We start from the raw sequence: 23004 nt of genomic DNA on the forward strand, positions 1-23004 counted from the left end.
CTTTCTGTCAGCCTTCTTAAAATCAACAACAGGTGGAACCAGGCTTCTATCTTTGGAGGGAATTTTATAGGGCATGAGCCACCACTGAGTAGTCCTTATCTCTAGTGCCCACCTACCTTACAGATCTGAATAGCAGGCCAGCGAGTAGGGCCTCTGCCAATGATCTTCACATATAGGCAGGTTCATAAGGGCATAGGCAGTCCTTCAAATAACCTGAACCCAAACCATTTAAGGCTTTTTAAGGTCAAAACCAGCACTTTGAATTGGGCAGCTATTAGTGCCAGTGATACAGGATTGGTCTAATATGATCCAACTGTCTAGCCTCAACAAGGTCTCCAGTTGTCATGTTCTGCACCATGTGACATTTCCCAGTCATCTTCCAAGGCAGCCCCACATAGAGTGTATTATAGTAGTCCAATCTGGATGTAAACAGTGCATGCATAACTGAGGTGAGCTCTGCTTTCCCTAGATAGGGTCACAGCTGACTTACCAACTGAATTTGGCACTCTTGGCTACCGCCACCATCTTTGCTTCCACAAACAGCATCAATATGAACTAGGTTCTTCATGGGAAGTACAACCCCATCTAACAGCAGTTGAAGCTCTCTGTCAAGATCAGCAGATTTTTCCACTCATAGTACTTCCGTCTTGTCTGGATTAAGCTTTAGTTTGTTCATCCTCATCCATTTCCAAACAACAACCAAACACATATTCAGGATTTCCACAGTATCCCTGGGATTAATAGGTGGAAAACAGGTAGAGCTGTATGTCAACCACATATTGGTAACACTGCAGCACAAACCTCCAAATGACTTCCCCCAGTGGTTTCATGTAGATGTTAAATAGCATGGTGGACAACATGGAGCATGGCACTACCCCACAGGCCAAAAGCCATGGGCCAGAGCAGAAGCCCCCAGCACCACCTTCTGAAACTGACCAGCAAGGTAAGATTGGACCCACTGTAACACTGTACCCTCTAATCCTGGCCCAGCCAGGCAGTCCAGAAGGAAACTATAGTCAATAATACCAAAAGCTGCTGAGAAGTCGAGCCTAACTAACAGGGCTGGACTCCCTCTGTCTGTTCCCTAGAGTAAGTCATCTTCCAGGGCTACCCAGGCTGTTTCTGTTCCTAAACCAGACCTAAACCCAGATTGGAATGGATCCAAGTAATCTGTATGCTCCAAGACTACTTAAATTTAAGGAGCTGCCACCCTCTCTAGAACCTTGCTAAATAGAAGGTTTAAAGCCGGGCCTAAAACACCTGATTTAGAGTCCTTCTTTATCTCATGACCTCCATTACTTTCACCATCAATTCTACACTGGTAAAACAGGAATGTGAATAACTACTTCTCTGAGTTGTTGTGTACTCAAAACATGTTTGAAAAATGTTAATGCATTGTAATGCTCAATATTCTAGTCAGCAAACCTATTTACATGGATTTATTTGAGGTCTCTAAAGGGAATTTTGTAGGGCATCTGCACTGATTGATTTTTGTGAAGTGATTAATTTTTGCAAAGAATAAGATTCAATTTTAGCTGGACTAGCTCTGAAGTGAGTTAAGAAACTAGTATTTCTGAAGTTCATTTCCCAGGCAAGGAATTTCTTGGTGTTTGCAGTGAAAACAAATATTCTTATAGGTAAATAGAGCACATCACCTTGCTTCCTTCCCCAAGTGCTGATTTGTATGTGGTGGGCAGAATCTCTAAAAGCCATGTACTTCTTTGTGCTCAAAATCAGTGTGTGGAGATTCAGCATGGCACACATCATGGTAAGGGGCTTTCAAAGGGGTGGGCAGTGTCCATGGTTGGGCAGCAACTGTGCCCCTCCCAAAAAACACCACTGGCATCCCCCCCCCTACCACTGGCATTCCACCCCAACCACCAAATCTGTCACCATAGTGACAAAAATCCCACCAATTTAGAGGGGAAACAAGGTGCGCAGAGAGCATGTGCCTTGTCTCCCTGCTAAATTGCCATGATTTTTGCTGCGGTCATTACACTAAATTCAGCGGCAACAGCAAAAGCAGCCAAGAGGGCACCTGAGGTCTCTGGGCTGCATGTCACCCACTCCTGCACTATACCCACTGCATGGACCACTGCCACACCAAAGTGCTTTTCTGCAGCCTCAAAGTGGGGGCATAAAATCAGCCTTTAGGAGATAAATTTCAGGAGACAGAGGAAAAACAATTGTGGAGGCAAACTTTAGAAGTTCCAGCTCTAGGTCAAATCAGAGGTTGGCAAGAGGTTTACTAGGTTGGCAAGAAAGCACAATAACAGGGAGAATGCAGCTTGGATTGATGGCCCCTCCCAACTGAAAGGGGGTGGCATATTCTGGGGATTGTGTGGTCAGGATTATCCTGCTTAGATATAAAAGAGTGCATCCAAAATTGAAAGTTACATTTATATGGGTATGTTGCACATGCTACTTACCCCACCTACTCTTGTGCTCAAACAGGAAAGGGATAGTGCTTTCTGGGCAATAATGATGTTCCTGGGATTCCCTCAAACCTGTCAGCTGTAACGTGGTCTACATCATAGAAGCCTAGTGTGTCCTGACTCCTTTTCTCAGGATGCTGTCACTCACTACCCACATATTGGCAGAAAGACATCCATGTTGCACAGGGCCTTCCCACCCCATGGGGACAGAGTGGCAGTAACAGCATCCAACAAGTTGACAAGGTACATCTACCCGCTGGCAATGCATTAATATGCTCCAGCATACAGCGTGAGGACCACTGTATTAAATCTAAGATGATGATGATGATATGACTCTTTATCATTTATTCCCTTTTGAAAGAATTCCACATTTGGTTTTGGTAAACTTCAAGCGGAGGGGAGTTATATAGGACATGTTTTTCATTCAGTATTTGCAGGATGTTATGTGTGTAATGTATGTAGCTTTTTTATTCTTCACTTTATCCTCTGAAGTGTCTGAACCCATTGAACATTAAATATGTTCAGATCTCCTTCATTTTGAGCATATAATTTTCTTGAGTGCCAATTACATCAAACCCTATACATACATTATCTGAGGGTGGAAACATTTGCACTTTCTCATCGAAGGATCCTGTCTGTGACACTGCAGTTCTGTGGTGCTTCTAAGACTGCAGAATTCAACCTAAAGTCCCATTGGTGTAACTGCAACTTTTTAATGCGTTGCTGTATATGCTCCTCCCTTTGCATTAATCTCTTTTTAGTAGTCATTTTTGAATGTGGCATAAGTTCTGCTTTCCTCCCTGTCTGCATTAAGACGTATGCCACTAAATTAGTACAGAACATTAATTTTGTTGCCCTGCAATTTATTGAGTAAAAAAAAAAAATGCTGCAGTTGTTTTTGTAACTTCAGAAAGAGTGATTCTACCTTGCTTTGGCAAGCCATCTGCTTATGAAAGAGACCAGAATTTAGCAACCATGGCACAGAAATAGTTTGCCAAACTGCTCACTGCCAATGTTTTCCCACCTTATTGTAAAATTTTGGAGGGCATAAAAATGTAATAAAAGTGGAGATAAGAGTTGCTAAGACATAGATGTGTGTGTGTTGCTTTAAAGGGGTGACATAATGGAACAAATTAGTTTGTTAACATACATAGACCCTGTTCAGATGTAATGGTGGCGTCCGGCAGCCACTTCCTGCTTCCATATTAACAGCCCTCAAATGCTGCATTTGAGGGTTGTTTTCATGACGTCTGAAAAGGGGCACTTGGGGTTGTTCATGGCTTAAACAACCTTAGGTTAACCCAAGAACAAACCATAGCTCACATCCCCACAATTTGTGGGTTAATTAACCACAATTTGTGCTGGACACCATTATATCCGAACAGAACCATATTGAGGCAGATCTAACTCTCATTATTTTCAAGCCAGAAATCTGGATCTCTGGGCATTGTACCTCAGATGCAGTTCTAAAGGAAGGAAACAAGTATGGCTAATTCATTTCCTTTTCCCCTTCTCCAGCCTTTCCGGTGTGCACACTGCCATTATTCCTGCAATATATCTGGTTCTCTGAAAAGACATTACAACAGGAAACATCCCAGTGAGGAGTACGTTAATGCAGGTTCTGGAGAACTTGCTGCTGAAGCTCTTCTCCAACAAGGTAACCTGTCTGTTTTAAAAGCACCATGCAAACACACTTCTTAGAATTAAGAGACAATTAATTTTATCTCAGAGAGAATATGCTATAGTTAGCTTAGCTTAGTCATGGATGGTGATGGGTTTTTTCCCCTCCTTGGGGAATTACTTTGGCATCACTTTCAAGAAAGAAAAGTATGTCACAAATGTTATGGGGGAGTTAGAAATTCACTTGAATGAGAACTGAGAGAAGTCCGATATCCTCTCATGGATCAGTTTGGGAAAATCTATGCAGGTTTCGGTTCCTGCATAACAACAATGCCAATGGCACTGCTGAAGCAAAACAGTCATTGCTATATTTAAGAAATGGTGCAGGTTTTTCTTTCCAGTTCTGCCTTTATATATTTTAAAATCTGTGCAGCTTTGTTTGAGTCTTGCATCTCCAATCCTGAACATATTTTTACTTAGAAAAATACTTCTGTTGATTTTTGTGGAATCAGTTTCACAGAATTGCAGACTTTGATTCGCTAGAATGCACCTGATGGACCAAGCAAGGCTGACATTCAACTCATTACTTGAGAAGCTGACCAGTTCTCTTCTGTGTCACTTGTGAATCTGTTCTGGGGTTTAAATCCTGGTTAAACTCTGAGCATGCCTTCCATGGAGCTTCCTGAAGGCACACTCATGTTATTCTTACACACATTTCTTAGATGTGAGTTCCATTGAAATCAGCTTCCAAGTACTGCTTCCAAATAATGAGTTGAACATCAGGGTGTGAGTTTTCGAGCACGTTTCAACCCTGCCTGCTATATAGTCTTCTGTAATGACAGTCCCCTTCATGGATCACTGCCTTGTTGTGGCGAAGGGGCTTGCGTAACTCAGTGAAGCCATAAGCTATGCCGTGCAGGGCCACCCAAGACGGACAGGTCATGGCAGAGGGTTCTGACAAAATGTGGTCCACTGGAGAAGGAAATGGCAACCCACTCCAGTATTCTTGCCAAGAAAACCCCATGGAACGTATCACAAGGCTAAAAGATATGACGCCGGAAGATGAGCCCCTCAGGTCGGAAGGTGTCCAATATGCTACTGGGGAAGAGCAGAGGGTATTTCCAAGTAGCGCCAGAAAGAGTGAAGCGGCTGGGCCAAACCCGAAAGGACACTCAGCTGTGGATGTGTATGGTGGTGAAAAGAAAATCCGATGCTGTAAAGAACAATATTGTATAGGAACCTGGAATGTCAGATCAATGAATCAAGGTAAGCTGGAGGTGGTCAAACGGAGATGACAGTATTCCAGCCGAGCTATTTAAAATCCTAAAAGATGATGCTGTTAAAGTGCTGCATTCAATATGCCAACAAATCTGGAACACTCAACAGTGGCCACAAGACTGGAAAAGGTCAGTTTACATTCCAATTCCAAAGAAGGGCAACGCCAAAGAGTGTTCAAAGTACCGCACAATTGCGCTCATTTCACATGCCAGCAAGGTGATGCTCAAAATCCTACAAGCTAGGCTTCAGCAGTATGCGAACCGAGAACTACCGGAAGTACAAGCTGGGTTTCGAAGAGGCAGAGGAACTAGAGATCAAATCGCCAACATTCGCTGCATCATGGAGAAAGCAAGAGAATTCCAGAAAAACGTCTATTTCTGCTTCATTGACTACGCTAAAGCCTTTGATTGTGTGGATCACAACAAACTGTGGCAAATTCTGAAAGTGATGGGAGTACCAGACCACCTTACCCGTCTCCTGAGAAACCTGTACGAGGGTCAAGAAGCAACAGTAAGAACCAGACATGGAACAACCAATTGGTTCAAAATTGGGAAAGGAGTACGACAAGGCTGCATATTGTCACCCTGCTTATTTAACTTATATGCAGAGTACATCATGAGAAATGCCGGGTTGGATGAATCAGAGGTCGGAATTAAGATTGCCGGGAGAATTATCAACAACCTCAGATACGCAGACGATACCACCCTAATGGCAGAAAGCGAAGAGGATCTCAAGAGCCTCTTGTTGAGGGTGAAAGAGGAGAGTGCAAAAGCTGGTTTGAAACTCAACATTAAAAAAACTAAGATCATGTCATCTGGCCCTATCACTTCCTGGCATATAGAAGGGGAAGAAATGGAAGCAGTGACAGATTTTACTTACTTGGGCTCCAAGATCACCGCAGACGGTGACTGTAGCCATGAAATTAAAAGACGCTTGCTCCTTGGGAGGAAAGCTATGGCCAACCTAGACAGCATAGTAAGAAGCAGAGACATCACCTTGCCGACAAAGGTCCGTCTAATCAAAGCTATGGTTTTCCCAGTAGTAATGTATGGCTGTGAGAGCTGGACTATAAGGAAGGCTGAGCGCCGAAGAATTGATGCTTTCGAACTGTGGTGCTGGAGAAGACTCTTACGAGTCCCCTGGACTGCAAGGAGGTCAAATCAGTCCATCCTAAAGGAAATCAACCCTGAGTGCTCATTGGAAGGACAGATAATGAAGCTGAAGCTCCAATATTTTGGCCACCTAATGCGAAGAGAAAACTCCCTGGAAAAGACCCTGATGCTGGGAAAGACTGAAGGCAAAAGGAGAAGGGGACGGCAGAGGATGAGATGGCTAGATAGCATCACGGATGCAATGAATATGAACTTGAGCACGCTCCGGGAGAGAGCGCAGGACAGGAAGGCCTGGCGTGCTATGGTCCATGGGGTCACGAAGAGTCGGACACGACTGAACGACTGAACAACAACAACAATGACAGTCACTAAAGGTCCAGTGGATGAGGGGGCAGGGGGATGACAAATTTAAGAAGAATAATTATTTTGGGGCCCTCTATGTTCTGCGTTTCTATGTTCTGAAGTCTTCGTTTTTTACGGTGTTTAAGGGTTTTGTAGAACAGCACAGTATCCAGATATGTCCACAAGGTGTGTGTGTGTGTGTGTGATGCTCTTGCATCTCCCAAGGGACGTTTGCTGTTGTGCAGTTGGCAATCTGACAGCACAATTCACTAGCTTGTGGAGTATAAAATGGATTTAAAGATTCAGGACATAACAGTCCTGCAAGCGGGGAAATAAAGGCAGCCAAATTAGATTGCATTGTGTTTGAAAATGCGGAGCTGTTTGGGAGAGCTGACTTTCTTACTCTATTTCTGATAGTTTCTACATTTTTACCCCCACGTTGAATGACAAAATGCAGAACTTTCCCTCCCCTTAAAAAGCATCTTGTGGGGATTTAAAAATTTCCCTTTTTTTTTTGTTACACCTGAATAGATGCCAGAATAACGCGGCAGCTCTAGATAATGAATAAAACATAATTCTCCCAAGCGTGACATTCTAAAAGCATTTCCAAATTATTCTCTCTCTCTCTTTTTTTTTTTTTTGGCAAACAATTCACGTCTATCAGAAGCACTAACCCATGTTCCAACAGCACGGAAATGCATGAGACATGGGCCAAATGCATTCAGAATTTACACTGAGTCTCCCCTTCCATTGTTGCAAAGATGGGAATGGGAGACAAAACTAGCACAAAGGGTGTATCCAGACTTTAGGATTTTTTGAGTGTTGGAAATGACTGAGAAGACAAGAGTTTTGTGTTATCTTAAAGATAAATGCATTTCTTGCAGCATGAACTTCTGAAGGGTGGTAATTTGGTGGTAAAGCACATGCTTTGCATGCAAAAGGACCCAGGTTCAAACTCTGACATCTCCGGGTAGGTCTGGGAAAGACTCAATGGCTTTTAATCATGATGGTGATATACTGCCTCCAGTATCAGAGGCAACATGCCTCTGAATGTCAGTTGCTGGCAACAAGAGTGCGAGAGGGCCATTGCTCTCTCATGTCCTTCTTGTGGGCTTCCCTGGATTAGATGGGCCTTTGGTCTGATCCAGCAGAACTATTCTTGCATTCTTACTCTTGCCTGAAACCCTGGCAAGCCACTGCTAGCCAGTCAGTGTAGACAGTACTGAACTAGATGAACCAGTGGTTTGACTTGTTCAGGGCAAGCACCAACTTCATTAGATGCATGGTCAGGCAAGAATGTAAGTATAAAAAACAGGAGAAGCTATGCGTGCATCAGAATGGAGGGATATGGATGGGAGTTCCCATTCATCAAGTTTAACCATCCTTCCGTACAGATGTATAAGGAATTTGTTTCCATTTTTGACTAGGATTGACCAAGTTGACTCTTCCCTGACCGAACATGGACTCGAATGCAATCTGTCGAAGTCCATACATTTCCGAGCTTGCAATGTGGTTTGTGGTCCAAAAAATGTATTCAACAGCATGCGTACATTTGAAAAATGAGCATGAAAAAGTGTACATTTGAAAAATGTGTACAAACATGCCTTAATCAATGGGAGACAAATGCAAACATTTCAGAGATGGACACCATTGATGTATATATTGGGAAAAATACAGACGAAAATGCACACAAATTTTCTTGCAAAAAGAAAAGTAATCAGTTGCAATCTGATATAGACACGAGACAGAACAAGCTTTGAGGTGAAATTTGGAGAAACTTGACAAGCTGACGTTTTGCTTATACACAATATCCGTATTCTTGGATTTGGGGAGAGGAGATTCCTAGCAGTGGCTGGGAATGTACCTATGTTTGTAGAATGTGTGCTGAATTTAACTGTTATCTGTCTATATATGAATGTGGGTCTAGTGGCAATAGAAACTTGTTTTAGAATGTGAGCTAAGATAAAGGAACACATTATGATAGCAGAGATACAATATATTGAGGGAGGACATCCCAGCCATTTCTGAAATATCACCCAAAGATTCCAATCACTTGTTCTGTCTACTACCACAAGGAAGGCACTGTGACCAGCATATAGATTGTAATATCAAGGGACATCATTTCTTCTTTCATCTTATTTTTCTTCTTTATCTTCAAAATAAGAGAGGGAGAGAGAGCGGAGAGAGAGAGAGAGAGACGGAGATTGTCGGTGATGTTGGGGAGCGTCGTTTGCCTCAGCGGCAACACGTTTTTTCTTCCTTGGCCTATGGCCGCAAAGCCTCCGTTTAGAAGGTGCACGGCCTGTGGCAGTAAGGTGCCCTCTTCAGATGGCCACTCCTTATGTCTTCTTTGTTTGGGGGAATCCCAGAAAGCTGAAACTTGCCACTACTGCCAGTTGCTATCAAAACAGGCTCACAAGAACAGGTCCGATTGACTAAAAGCGGTCATGTGGCAATGGGCCCTTCAGGTGGTCGACATGCCTAAGACACACACATCCAGGGACCAGCCCTCCGTGGCCCCTTCTACAAGTACAGAAGCGGTCATTGCAACCCAATCTCCCCCCGTCCTGCTCACCACTGAGCTGGTGCAAGTAGACCCACCTACTCCAGGAAGGAGCTTGGCCATTTCAGCGGCAAAAACGCTCTCAAAATGGGCAAAACTCCCTAAACCAGCGGCGGATGCACCAGAAAAGAAGAGGAAAAAGAAATCCTCCAAACAACAGGAAAAAGAGCGGGATCTCCCACCTCTTCCTCCTTTACTGGATTCTCCTATTCGTGTTGTGCTCACCACACACACGACTACTCTAGAACCGGCCTCTACGGTCTTGGAGGGTGCGTTGAGGGATACACCAACCCCACCATCCCACCCGACTCAGACAGCCACGGGACAGAGATCCAGGTCTCCAACACCGCCTCATTATGACATCCAGTCACCTCGGAATCGGCCCGCACTTTCCCCTCGACAGCCTCCTCAATACCGATCTCCGGATCGATACCGTCGGGATCATTGGATGGGACAATACGACTGTGATCACTCACATTCCCCATCCCAAGATTGGGACCAGTTTTTGGCCTTGTTGTCTCCCCCACCGACGGCGTCCGGATGCGGATTGGAGACGCGGTAGGGACCGCGATCTCTTCCTCGATCGCTCCCGCTACCTAGGAGCTACTTCGCCATTGCATGCTCCCTTTCAGTCTGGACAATGCTCCGGCTTCAACACCCAGGACGTTTTCAGCCCTCCTCCTACGGTACCGAGGCGCTTGACGTCCCCAGTGATACACCAAACCAGTCAGGACCATCAAGCCCCGCCACCTCCTCTTCCACCCCATGCCTCCACTTTGGTTCAACGACCTACTCAATCACAGGAATCTGGGGAGGACCGCCAGTCTGACTCCACATATTCCCTGGTTCCTCCGTCTCTTTCATCACCGGACGATGTCGTCGGGACACGAGATAGAGCCTCGCCTCCTGAAGACATGGGCCACTTCTCCGAACAAGTGCTGAGGATGGCACAATCGTTGGGCATCGAGGTCCAACAACCTCCCCAACAGATTCACAATCTGGTATTTGATGCCACTGCAGTGGACCTGTCCACACCAGTGGCCATCCCTTTTCTTCCAGCCCTGCTGAGTGCAGTCCAACAGACATGGAAAGCACCTTTGTCCTTGACCCCGACGTCCAAGAGGCTGGAATTGATGTACAGGGTTCAAGAGACGGACGCGTCTTTCCTCTTCTCACATCTGAAACCGAACTCCATCATTGTGGAGTCTGCCCAAGGTCGCTCGCAGAAAGCACATGTGGATAAGGAGGGTCACAAACTTGATATCGTTGGACGTCGTCTCTACTCCTCAGCAGCATTGGGGCTTAAAATTTCCAGCTACCAGGCGATGATGGCCAGGTATCAGCTCTTCCTCTGGGAGAAAATGGACTCCCTCATCGCATACCTTCCTGAGGATCATAGAATCATAGAATAGTAGGGTTGGAAGGGGCCTACAAGGCCATCGAGTCCAACCCCCTGCTCAAGGCAGGAATCCAAGTCAGAGCATCCCTGACAGATGGCTGTCCAGCCTCGTCTTGAACGCCTCCAGTGTGGGAGAGCCCACCACCTCCCTAGGTAATTGGTTCCATTGTCATATTGCTCTGACACTCAGGAAGTTTTTCCTGATGTTCAGCCGGAATCTGGCTTCCTGAAACTTGAGCCCATGATTCCGTGTCCTGCACTCTGGGATGATCTAGAAGAGATCCTGGCTTTCCTCTCTGTGACAACCTTTTAAGTACTTGAAGAGCACTATCATATCTCCCCTCAGTCTTCTCTTCTCAAGGCTAAACATGCCCAGTTCTTGCAGTCTCTCTTCATAGGGCTTTGTTTCCAGTCCCCCGATCATCTTTGTTGCCCTCCTCTGAACCCTCTCCAGTTTGTCTGCATCCTTCTTCAAGTGTGGTGCCCAGAACTGGACACAGTACTCCAGATGAAGCCTAACCAGTGCTGAGTAGAGGGAAACTAGTACTTCCCGGGATTTGGAAGCTATGCTTCTATGAATGCAGCCCAAAAGAGCATTGGCCTTTTTTGCAGCCACATCACATTGTTGGCTCATATTCAGCTTGAGCAACACGACTTAGCTAGAATATTTCATGCTGAGGCATCCAAGCTCCTTTGTCAACAGATCAACACTGCCAGTCATCAAGCGGACTGCAATGCTAAGAGCATGATGGGATCTGTTGCCCTAAGGCGGCATGCCTGGCTTCACTCTGCAGGCCTAACTCCTGAAGCCCACTCATAGATAGAAAATCTACCCTTCGACGGTGAAGGTTTATTCAATGCCAACACGGATGACCAGATGGACTCGGTGCAGAAAGCCAGAATGACTGCTTCTAAGATGGGCATCAGTCAAGCCCAGCAACAACAGCAGCAGCATGCTCTGTACCGTCAGTGTTGCTGGTACCGAAATCAGACCTATCCACCTCAGCAATCTGTGGACCGGATACCCAGATACCAACAGCAGCAGCACCAGCAGAGAAAAAGCTACTCCTTCCCAAGGTTCCAACAAAAGGCAAAAGGTGAGAGATTCTCTAAACGTCGTCTTTGACTTCAACTCCGTTCCCCTCTGTACTGACAGTTACACTCCACCTTTCAGAGACCTCCTGAGCCAATATTACCTGGCGTGGGCAAGAGTGACATCAGACAACTGGCTGCTAGCTATTGTCTGTCACGGATACAGAATAGAATTCAACACATCCCCGCCTTTTGGTCCAGTCGGGGTTACTTCACCTTCGGAGGTCCTCCACAAAGAAACTTTCTCCCTTACGAAAGGGCACCATTCAACGTGTTCATCCAAACGTCAGTATGGAGGGGTTCTTCTCCAGGTACTTCACGGTACTGAAACAGTTTGGAGGCCTTCGGCCCGTTTGCAGCCTTCACGACCTGAACAAATTTGTCACCCCCAAGAAGTTCAGGATGACAACTGTAGCCACAATTCTCTCACTCCCATGGAAGGGCTCTTTGTTCTCCACGATCGATCTCAAAAACGTGTACTTCCACGTAGCCATAGAACACTCACACAGAAAGTTCCTCCGCTTTGCGATTGGAGCAGAACTGTTCCAGTTCAACGTCTTGCCGTTCGGCCTCTCAGCAGTACCACATGTATTTACCAAGTGTGTGGCTGTGGTCTGTGCTTACCTCCGTCTTCAGGGTGTAGAAATCTACCCACATCTAGACGATTGGCTACTGGTGGCCTCCTCCCGAGAAGCTCTACTGCGTGATATCGTGATCGTCTTGGATCTTCTTCGGGCATTGGGACTATGAATCAATGAGGAGAAGTCTCACTTGACCCCACTTGAACAGCTCAATTTATAGGGGCTGTCCTCGATTCCAAATCGGGCTGGGGGTACCTACCAATGACTCGTGTCACAAGCCACGTCTATGTTCTCTGCCCACCGTGCCAGGGCACATGACATCCAGTGCCTCCTTGACCATATGGCAGCCATGGTGTCGGTCGTGGAATAGGCTCAGCTACGAATGAGACCACTTCAACACTGGTTCATCCAGAACTTCGACTTGACCCGCAACCCTCTCTTTGTCACACTCTCAATACTGGAGGTCGTTGCTCTCAGCTTGGGCTGGTAGATGGACTCCAGGCATCTGACCGAAGGGATGCCTTTCCTTCCCGCTCCTCCATCCAGGGTTCTCACCACAGATGCCTCTATCCTGGGTTGGGGAGTGCACTGCAGTCACCTTCAAGCACAAGGTCTCTGGTCCTCCAAGGAAACACTGTACAATATAAATTTATTGGAGCTGTTGGCAGTTTGGAAAGCTCTCCACGCCTTCAAACCGTACCTCCGACATCGACACATGCAGATCCTCACAGACAACACCACAGTTCTCTGGTACCTAAACAAGCAAGGTGGAACACACTTCTCCCGCCTCCTTTCTCTCACTGTACACCTTTACAACTGGGTCGTTGCCAAGGACATTCATTTGACCGCACTCCATATAGCAGGGCGAGACAACCTGTTGGCAGACTCTTTCAGCTGCTTCCTCCGGTGCTCCCACAAATGGCAGCTGGCCAAGACAATCCTGCAACTAATTTTCCACCAGTGGGGCTGACCAGAGATTGACCTCTTCGCAACTCCAGCGAACACAGCCTGCGGACAATTCTGCTCCAGAGCTGGAGTTGGCCACGAATCACTCGGCGATGCCTTTTTCCTAGAATGGAAGGATCGCCTATTCTACTTTTTTCCTCCATTCCCATTCCCCACAAGGGTGATCTCCAAAATCAGACAGGACACCACAAACTGCATCCAGACTGCCCCTTGGTGGCCCAGACAATCCTGGTTCACAATGCTGTTGAACCTAGCGCACGGACACCTCCTACTGCTACCACGGATAGACAGCTTGATTTCCCAGGACCGGGGCAGGATCCTTCACCCTGATCTCCACACTCTGAACCTCACGGCGTGGAGAATCCACCCACCCACCACTTTTCCCCACTGATTCCACCGACAGTGCAAGCTGTACTTGATGCGGCAAGGAAACATCCACGTGCCGCTCATACTCAGAAAAATGGGCTTCATTTGTTCGGTTTGCGACTGACAACAACAGTAACCCTAATTACTTTTGTCTAGTGGACATCTTCCGACATCTTTTCAGCAGAGGCCTAAAGTACTCCTCCATCAGGGAGTATGTGTCAGTGATTTCTGCTGTTAGGGGCAACATTGACGGGTGCTCCATATTCAGCCACCCCTTATGCAAGCAGTTCCTGCGAGGACTCAGAAATTTGGCTCCTCCAGTGAGAGACTTCATTCCTCAGTGGAACCTAACGTGGTGCTTAACACCCTCACGTCGGTACCATTCGAACCACTTGAGGCTGTGGACTTGAGGCTGCTCTCTTGGAAGGTCACCTTCCTGATAGCGATTATGACATTGGGGAGAGCAAGCGAACTCTCCGCGTTGCGAATAGACTCACCTTACATTGTATTTCACAAGGAAAAGGTGGTCCTGCGGCCAGACTTCGCATTCCTCCCAAAGGTGGTCACGGACTTCCATCATAATCAACCGATGGTGCTCCCTGCCTTCTTTCCATCCCCAACTTCTGATTTGGAATGACGGCTACACCCTCTGGATGTCCGGAGAGCACTGGCCTTCTATAAGTCACGGACCGAGCCTTTCCCCAACTCACAATGGCTCTTCCTATTCTATGGGGGACCCAATAAGGGCTCTCCAGTCTCCTCTCAGAGGCTGGCATCCTGGATCGTACACAGCATTTGACTGGCATATGAGGTCACCAGGAAACCCCTACCAACTCTAATCCGAGCACACTCAACAAGGAGAGTGTCGACTTCCACCGCCTTTGCAAGAGGGGTTCCTATCGTAAACTTGTGTAAGGAAGCCACCTGGTCTAAGCCTTCTACCTTTATTAAGCACTACAGACTGGATGTCCGAGCTCAAGCAGACTGTGCCTTTGGCAGGGCTGTGCTTTCATCGGTACTACATTGAGACAGTGACCTACCTCCGGTAAGTTAGCTTGTTACACAGAGACCATGAAGAAGGAAGCCAGGTTGCTTAACTGTAACTGTAGTTCTTTGAGTGATCATCTGTGCATTCACACAACACCCCCACTGTCCCCACTTCGGTGTCAACTGGACTGTTGGTACCGAGGTGTTCTTCTTGGTTTGGGACTACTTGCGGTCTCAAGAAACTGAGGGGAAGGTGGGAACCCACGCTATATATGCCAGAGACAGTGGGGGAGGGGTTCCTACCAAAAGAACTACGCAGCTTGGAAGTTTCCCGAACGAGTCTCCACGCAGGCGCAGAGCCCATATGTGTAAATGCACAGATGAACACTCAAAGAACTACAGTTACAGGTAAGCAACCTGACTTTTCCAGGGCTACTTTTAGAACCGCTAAATCCCCATTGTGTAAGCAATCGCTCCCACTGGTGTAACACAGTGAACAGGGGCACAGCAGTCCAGTGGGATGCTGCTCGTAGTATTTTTCAGTGAGTCTCCCTATGGGCAGCTTTCACACCAATTCCCAACTCTAACTTGTGGGAAGCTACGGATAGGAAGCCTTATAAAATAAGTTTATGTCCATGCCATCATTCCCATACAGATCCGCAGGGTGGTTTTGGTTTCTCTCTCTATGGAGCTTGATTTCATTTGAGACCCTTGTTATAAATGCAGTACAAAAATTAAACATGATTTCCAAGGGACAGTACATTAATACATTTTGGGGGGTGGGGGGAAAAACAGTAGGTTTTCTCAGCTGGCATTTCAGGAATGTGAAATATTCTAATGCGATTTGACTATGTACACTGGTGTCAAAAACAGATAAGGTATGTCATTCAGTGACCTTTTTTCTCTATATTGCCACAGTATTTAATGAATTGGATAGAAATTAATTTTCTTTAGCTGTGATGTCAATTAACTGGCTCACAGTTTTATGCTATTGGCTCGATTGCATACTTCCATTTGTTGCTCCTTAATTAAAGTCACATTGACAAAGGTGGCCATTTTAATTAACAGGGTGTTATTGTTACAGTAATTTTAATTTAAAAGAAATATAGAAAGGTCTTTCTCCTAATTGAGTTTTTATTAAGAGGGTGATATGGAATGAATATTTCATTTCAGATTTGGTAACTGATGATATCTTTGTCCTGTCCTGTGCTAAAGGTACTTGCAGTGTCATGCACTGTTGCATATTAAGGCATTTAAAAGAGAAGCAATTCCAGTTTTGCATAAAGTCAAGCAGCCTGCATTGTCTAAGGCGTTTATGGATAATAATACATGGTTCTTAGAAAATCCTTGAAGATTAATAAATGTCAGCAAAAGAGCCTAACTTTAATTCAGTTTTACTAGACAAAAGAGAGAGAAAATGATTCCATTCCGGCTTACTAACCACCTTGTTGAAGAAATCCTATCTTATGAGAGCTTGGCTTAAAGAGGGAAAACATATTGTACTTGCCACCAAGATGCCACTGAAATTGACCTGCTATTGGCAAATTCTTCAGCACACTACAGTAACTTAAAGAGTGGCTTGCCACGCAGATAGTCACCACTGCATGAAGACATTCCACAGCCTGACCTGCGTCCACCAAATAATGTGGAGTTGGGGTATGGAGGCATAATGTGATGGTAGCCAGCCACGTGGTAAGCCATTCCAGGAGCAAAGAGATGGGTGGTGGGCTCAGGAGGAGTAATATGTGCTCTAGCTCTCAGAGCCAGCCAATAGATGCATTGTTAGTCCTTGGTGGAGGGTTGCATGTTAGCAGAAGAATGGAGTTATTTCTCATACTGTCTTCAGGTCTGTGACTGTTCTTTTGTTGTTTTTCTGAAGGTCCATCAAAACTGGTTCCATTTTCCAGGTTTATCACCTTCACTAGTGATCAGTGCCTGCTGAAAATGATCTTTCCCATCACACTCTTACAATAAGATCCCATAGAAAAGGGAGCTTCGGAGACATTTTGAGGCTACGATTTGTCTTAGAACAAAAGAGCATTTCCTACCATTGTCTGCCCTTTTTATCATAAAATTTCACTATGAGATTTCAGGGCTTCCTCTGAATCAGGACAAAAACTCAAATCTGGGGCACAAAAGCAATTCAAAAGCTCAAAGAAATTGCCAGAGATTTTGAGAAAGGAAATAGGAAATACATTAAAAATAAATTCCTATTGAAGGGGGAAATGTGTAATGGTAACAGCAGTTTTGTCCCATTTCTAGTTTCTGTTAATGACTTAACAAAATGGTTGAGTGTGTGTGGATGTATGTGTGCGTGGATGTATGTGTATGCGGACGCATATGTGCTATGTTCACCCAAAATATGATGGTGCCTGGGACAGAAAATCCAAATATTCCTTCTGCGTTGGCAGTTATATAAGTAACAATCTGCTGCTGTTTAATGGTGCCCTAGTATCATGGTGTGTAACTGTGGAGAGCTTGCCTATATGGGAGAGGGAGTGTTCACCAAAGGAGTCTTGAGAGGGTGAGTTTGGTTTAGAGTCCTCAATGTTTAAAAAACTTTGGTCCAACAATCCACAATTTTTTTACAGTGGGAGCAGCTAAACAACCCAGGGGTGCCCTGTCCTTTGGTTGTTTAGCATTGCATCCAAACCCAGACCTCTGGCTTATCTCTCCCCTGACAAACCACAGAAAGAACCCATGGTTTGTTTTAGGCTTGCAGTGGGAGCAACCAGTGTCACTCATAACAACACACTTTTTTTAAAAAAATGTGGGTTGTCATGATGTGCAAAGCAAGCCATAAAGTGCACAGCTATTAAACTGATAAAACTGTGGGTAACATGTCATGCTTATATCTTAATTTAGCATCATTGAGAGGATGCTGACATCCTATCAAGGACAAAACCTGTGCTAATTTCTTCTTCTTTTTTTTATTCCCCCCCCCCCCCCCAGGTGGTATCAAGTGCCCAGTGTGCAACTTTGTGTATGGTACAAAATGGGAATTCAACAGACACCTCAAAAACAAACATGGACTCAAATTAGTGGAGCACGATGGGGAGACAAAGTGGGAGGTAAATTCAGATGGTTACAGCTGTCCCTGAACCTATGTGCTTCTCTAGAGTGGTGTGGGGGGAGAGAAAATTGGAAGAAAATGTTAATAGTACTGCATAAACTGCCTTATGAGGTGAAAAATTGTATTTTTTCTATATTGTCTTACATGGGAGGATGTAAACTGTCTGGCAAAAAGATCCTTTTAATATATATATATATACATACATACATACATACATACATATACACACACACACACAATTATGTATCCTATACTCTCACTTTTGTTGGCTGAAAAGGATATAAGGTATTGTTGGCAAATAAGTAAATAACCATATAATTAAATGCCATTCCCCAAGCCCGTGCATCTGCGTTCTCTCTCTACTCAAGCTGAACAAGCTGAAACCTAATCCAGACAAGATGGATGTGCTGTGGATTGGCAATTCTACAGATTTGGATGGTGGTTTCAGTTGGTCCTAGATATGGTTGCACTCCCCTCCACCCAAGGGCCAAGTCTGCAGTTTGGAGTGTTCCTGGACTTGGCACTTTTGTTAGAGGCACAGGTATCATTGGCAGCCAGGCATGCTTTTTACCAGCTGCAGCTGATTCACCAACTGCAGCCTTATCTGGAGAAGGTAGATCTGACTTCAGTGACATATGCATCAGTTACATCCAGGGTGGGTTACTCTAATGAACTCTGCATGGGTGGGGCTGCCATTAAGGATGGTCCGGAAGCTTTGAATGTAGCAGCATGGCTTGTAGGAGCCAGGTGTTCTGATCATGTTACACCTATTGTGCACATGTTACGCTGGCTGCCTGTTTGCTTCCGGGCCCAATTTAAGGTGCTGGTAGTGACCTTTAAAGCCCGAAACCGTTTGGGACCAGGCTATCTTAAGGACTGCCTACGCCCATACGCACTTGCCTGAGTTTGCCTCAGCATCTGTCAGGAATGAATCTGAGCATGTGGAGATAGTTAGCAGCTCAGACTCAGGATGGGAAGAGCCAGAACCGGGGGAGGCTCCCTCCCTAGTGAGCTCAGATATGGCAAGGCCTTCTTCTCAGGACCTTGGCACGCAGATGGCTCGGCCTGAAGCCCCCCCCCTTTTCCTTCTCCATGAGAACCCAGGTCTTGGGGGAGGAGGAGTGAGGGGCGTGACTTGAGGGATGCTAGGGTCCATTGCAGAGCAAAGCGGGAAAAGTTAGAGGCGGAGCTCAGGCACTCCTCCAGGTTGGCTATGCCTGATAGCCTATGTAGGGGGGATCAACTGTAAGGGAGGGGCGTCCCCCCTAAGCTAGTCTGGCCAGGAAGTTCTTGTTCAAACTGCCAGCAACTTCTCTAACTCCCACTTTGGCTCCTCTGTTGGTATTCGTAATAGTATGGAGTAGCTGTTTCCGTTGTAGCTCGACAGTTTCCTAGAATTTGCATTTGTAAGGAATCTGGTCGTTAACTAATACAGTAGTGAGCCTGAAGCTGGTATCTTGGAGTGTGTTGATTGCGAAGGGAGAGGACGAAGGAACATGACAGCATCCAAGGCCCTGCCTTGGTGAAAGCGTTTAGGGTAGTGAGTACCAGGGACAGTGTCTTCGCTGTGATGTTCCCATATGTCTGGAAAGCCCTCCCCAAGCAAATTCGTATTGCCTCCCCTGCATTGGTTTTTAGGTAAACTTGAAAGACTCGTGTTATTCCAGTCTGAGTTCAGGTGATTTTATCATTTTTTCTGCTGGTGTTATTTTAATATTGTTAATTGTAGAGCTCTAAAATGGGCCTCTTTGTTTTATATGAGTGGCCTAGTAGAAGAATAAGGAAAGCAGTCTAAGGGAAGGGTAGTGAGAACTTCTATGTCTCTAGAGAAGGGATGTACGTGATTTTTATTTCCATCACAAATCATCAAAACTTGTCCTGTTTGTAGCCCTTAATGCAAACAGGAGTGCATTTTTCAAAAAATACTTACACATTCTTGAGCTTGCGATCATGTTCAAAAAATGTGTATTTTTTTTCAAAAATATGCATTTTAAAATGCATATTCTTTTTTTAAAAATACACATTTTCATACTTTAGAGAGCAACCCTATGGCCACTAGACAGCAGCTAAATGGCCATAGGATATGGTGTTTTATGGAAACAACCTCCCCCCACTTCCACGCTGCCTCGGAGGAGCGCAAGGGGAGCGTGGAGCATCCAGAAAGGGGCATGTCTGGGGGGGCATTCCGGGGCGGGGAGAGCGTAGCTGCCTCTACGACACATCCTATGTGTTGTACAGCAGCCTCCTTCCCTGCTCCGTGCTCCCGTGGCTCCGTGCTCCCTGCTCCATGCTCCCACAATCGGCCATCTAGCCAAAAAAGCAGGGCAGGAGGTGCGCGGAGGGAACGATCCCCTGCATCTCCTGCCCTGCTTTGGATAGGCGGTTGCCTCCAAGTTCGGAAGCGGCCGCCTATCTTGTTAGAATTGCACCCTTAGTCAGTGGGGGGGGGGGAGTGCACCCTTTTTAAAATGTGCACATAAATGCGCACTTTTCCCATTTGAACAAGAAGAAAAACAGGTCGTAAAGGAAAACAGGAGTGAGGCAAATCAAGCTTCGAAGTAGCATTCAGAGAACGTCGGTGAGCTCAAGCATCCCTTATTCTCTCATCCCTACTCTAGAACAGGGGAGAGCAGCCACAGTTGCATGGGGATGAGAGATGACCTTCCACCACAGAGTCCTCGGCAGGCTGACTAATGTCAGGGGCATAACCACACCCCTGGCGTCATTTGGTCCCCAGTGGGCGCATCAGGAAGACAATCCCATTGGAGAAGGCACACTGCAAAGTCACTTTGCCTGCCCAGCTCTTTCTCCCATTGGGGAGAGGACACGGGACAGGAGAAGCCGCTGTGGCTGAGCCGGTGGCTGGAGGAGTGCTTCCCCAGCTGATGGCTCAGTTCCAGACATTTCGCTTATGTGGCAGCTTCCCCAGTGGGACGAATCCCCCACCCACCCACATCTGATCTTTTATTTCTGAGATAACAGTGAGGGTTCCCCTGTATCTAAAGGTGGCCTATCTATCTATCTATCTACCTACCTACCTACCTACCTACCTATCTATAAATGCATGCATGCGTGCATGCATCTTTATTTAAATAAGTATCTATCAATGAATCAATAAATCTGTAAATAAATATATGTGTCTTTGTGATGTGGCCTTTGAAATGGCCTTGAGTGCCGTTTTCTTGGTGGAAAGGGAGAGGGCATCAAATAAATAATTCCCTTTGATCACCAGTCACTGGCCTGTTTTGCAGCAAACAACAGAAATGTGTGAAGAAACACCTACACAGTACCTACATATCACAGAAGCGGAAGATATGCAAGGAACTCAGGCTGCTGTTGCTGCTCTACAGGATCTACGATATACCTCAGAAAATGGTAAATTGTCATACTTAAGGAGTATAAATACTTTGGAAAAGCATACAGCCAGCCAGTATTATTATCCTGATATTGCAGATGTGTGTCTGAGACCGAGAAAGAGAGAGAGACAAAGAGAGGGAGTAGCTTGCCTAAGGTCACCTGGTGAGATTCATGGCTGAGGTGGCATTTGAACTACTAGTTCTTCCTGTCTCAATGCTACACCAGCTTTATGTCACATCAGCAAAAGTAGCTATACCAGAGATGTAACGTTTTGGTTTTTGCAAGTAAAGTTTTGAAACACAAACCTGTATTGAGTGTTGCCCGGTACCACCAACACAGCTTCCTCCCAAATCCTTGAATGGCTTCAGACATTGTACAGAAGCAGCTAGAGAGGGCACACAGAGGAGTCGCTTCTGGATGTAATGTTGCAAACAAACACGACCAAGGTGGGAGGGAGGGATGCACGCTGATTTAGGGAAGACATTGGAGTGCTTCCATAAATACACTTATTTTCTTAAGCATCTTCTAAGGTTGGCCTCATTTTGGCCAGGGGATGGGAGGGGTTTGAAGATTTGCACTGCCCCCTTTTGTTTGATTTGGTTTTTGCTTCTGGGAATGAACAGTTGCCTGCTGTGGAAACAGCTTCTGTATTCCACAGAAGTTACTTATTTAACATTACACAGGCAGAGTAATAAGAAAATGTGCAAATCACTTGAGCTGCTTTTCCTTCTGCTTCTTTAGACTGCTGAAAGCCAATACTTTGCTCCTGTAGGAAACGGGGGGCCGGGATGCACCAGGTGGTTGCTAGATCCACAGCCATTAATTGGACTATAATGCTCAGATTGTAGAATTTACCACCTCTTAGTGCTAAGCCTAATGTTCTCCACATTTGATTTTAACCTCAAAATTAGTGATTCAAAGGGATCCTCATTTTCCCCCCAAAGCTTTTAATCCTGTTTGTTTGGCTGTTTGTTCCCTCTGTTTTTTCCCTCCACTGCTGCTTCAGTGCCTAATTTTTCTCTCTCTTCCTTTTTTTTCTCACTGAGTGATCTCAGTGGTTCATATACTGGAGTTGGTGTCATAGCACTGCACAGTCAATCGGATTTAGCTATGTGCCGATGTTACTAACAGTAAATGAGGACAATGTTAGACTGAGGGCCGTGGTTACTATATGGTCACATGGGTTAATAAACAAAAAACAAAAACTGATGCCACAATAAGTAGGGTAGCCTTTAAGGCGTCACATGGATGTTGCTTTTGTAAACTGATTCCCAAAAGCATTGTCTTGGTGGGGCTTACTTCTGTGAAATGGATTCAGGTTTGAGGCATAAGAACCCATAGTGGTGAAGGGAGAAGCCAGGATTCAGTAAGGAGGAAATGGGGAATAAAGAGAGGAGAGAGGGGCTTGACAGTATGGCGGAGGTCTTCTGTAATACTGTGGTGGAAGGCACAAGGCAGAAAGGTGGATAAAGGAGATGAGCTAGAGCAGAATGAAACTTTTACTGTTGCCTTAAAGTTGGTCCTAATATGGTAATTCTTCCTGTTTTCTGATAAGGGGGACGACTTGACCCCACAGCTGTAAACATCCTGCAACAAATCATAGAGCTGGGTTCAGAGCCCCATGATGCCGCTGCTGTTGCCTCTGTGGTTGCCATGGCTCCGGGAACTGTTACTGTTGTGAAGCAGGTAAACACTTCTTCATTTCCTGTGGAATGGCTTGCGTGTGTGTGTGTGTGTGTGTGTGTGTGTATGATCCTTTTGAACCAAATTTGGCTGATCTTTTCTGTCTATGAACAAAATGTTAATGTTTCTAGAGATATGGAATAAGTTGAG

General features: G+C 45.6%; 1 protein-coding gene and 1 pseudogene across 4 annotated transcripts in view; both read left to right on the forward strand.

Annotated features, from left to right (window-relative positions):
* Window positions 1–23004, forward strand: part of ZFAT (zinc finger and AT-hook domain containing) — a 109010-nt gene that overhangs the window by 69113 nt on the left and 16893 nt on the right. For all 4 annotated transcript variants that reach the window (XM_084848746.1, XM_084848743.1, XM_084848744.1 and 1 more), the window contains exons 12-15: window positions 3954–4092; window positions 17694–17812; window positions 21066–21189; window positions 22727–22857. In XM_084848746.1, coding sequence (XP_084704872.1) covers window positions 3954–4092; window positions 17694–17812; window positions 21066–21189; window positions 22727–22857 — 513 coding nt within the window. The remainder of the gene's footprint in view (window positions 1–3953; window positions 4093–17693; window positions 17813–21065; window positions 21190–22726; window positions 22858–23004) is intronic.
* On the forward strand, window positions 9621–11966 carry LOC146346589 (uncharacterized; annotated as a pseudogene).

This window comes from Heloderma suspectum, chromosome 4, assembly GCF_057233095.1.
Source record: "Heloderma suspectum isolate Gila_16-S chromosome 4, 16-S_ref, whole genome shotgun sequence".
NCBI classification, from domain to species: domain Eukaryota; kingdom Metazoa; phylum Chordata; class Lepidosauria; order Squamata; family Helodermatidae; genus Heloderma; species Heloderma suspectum.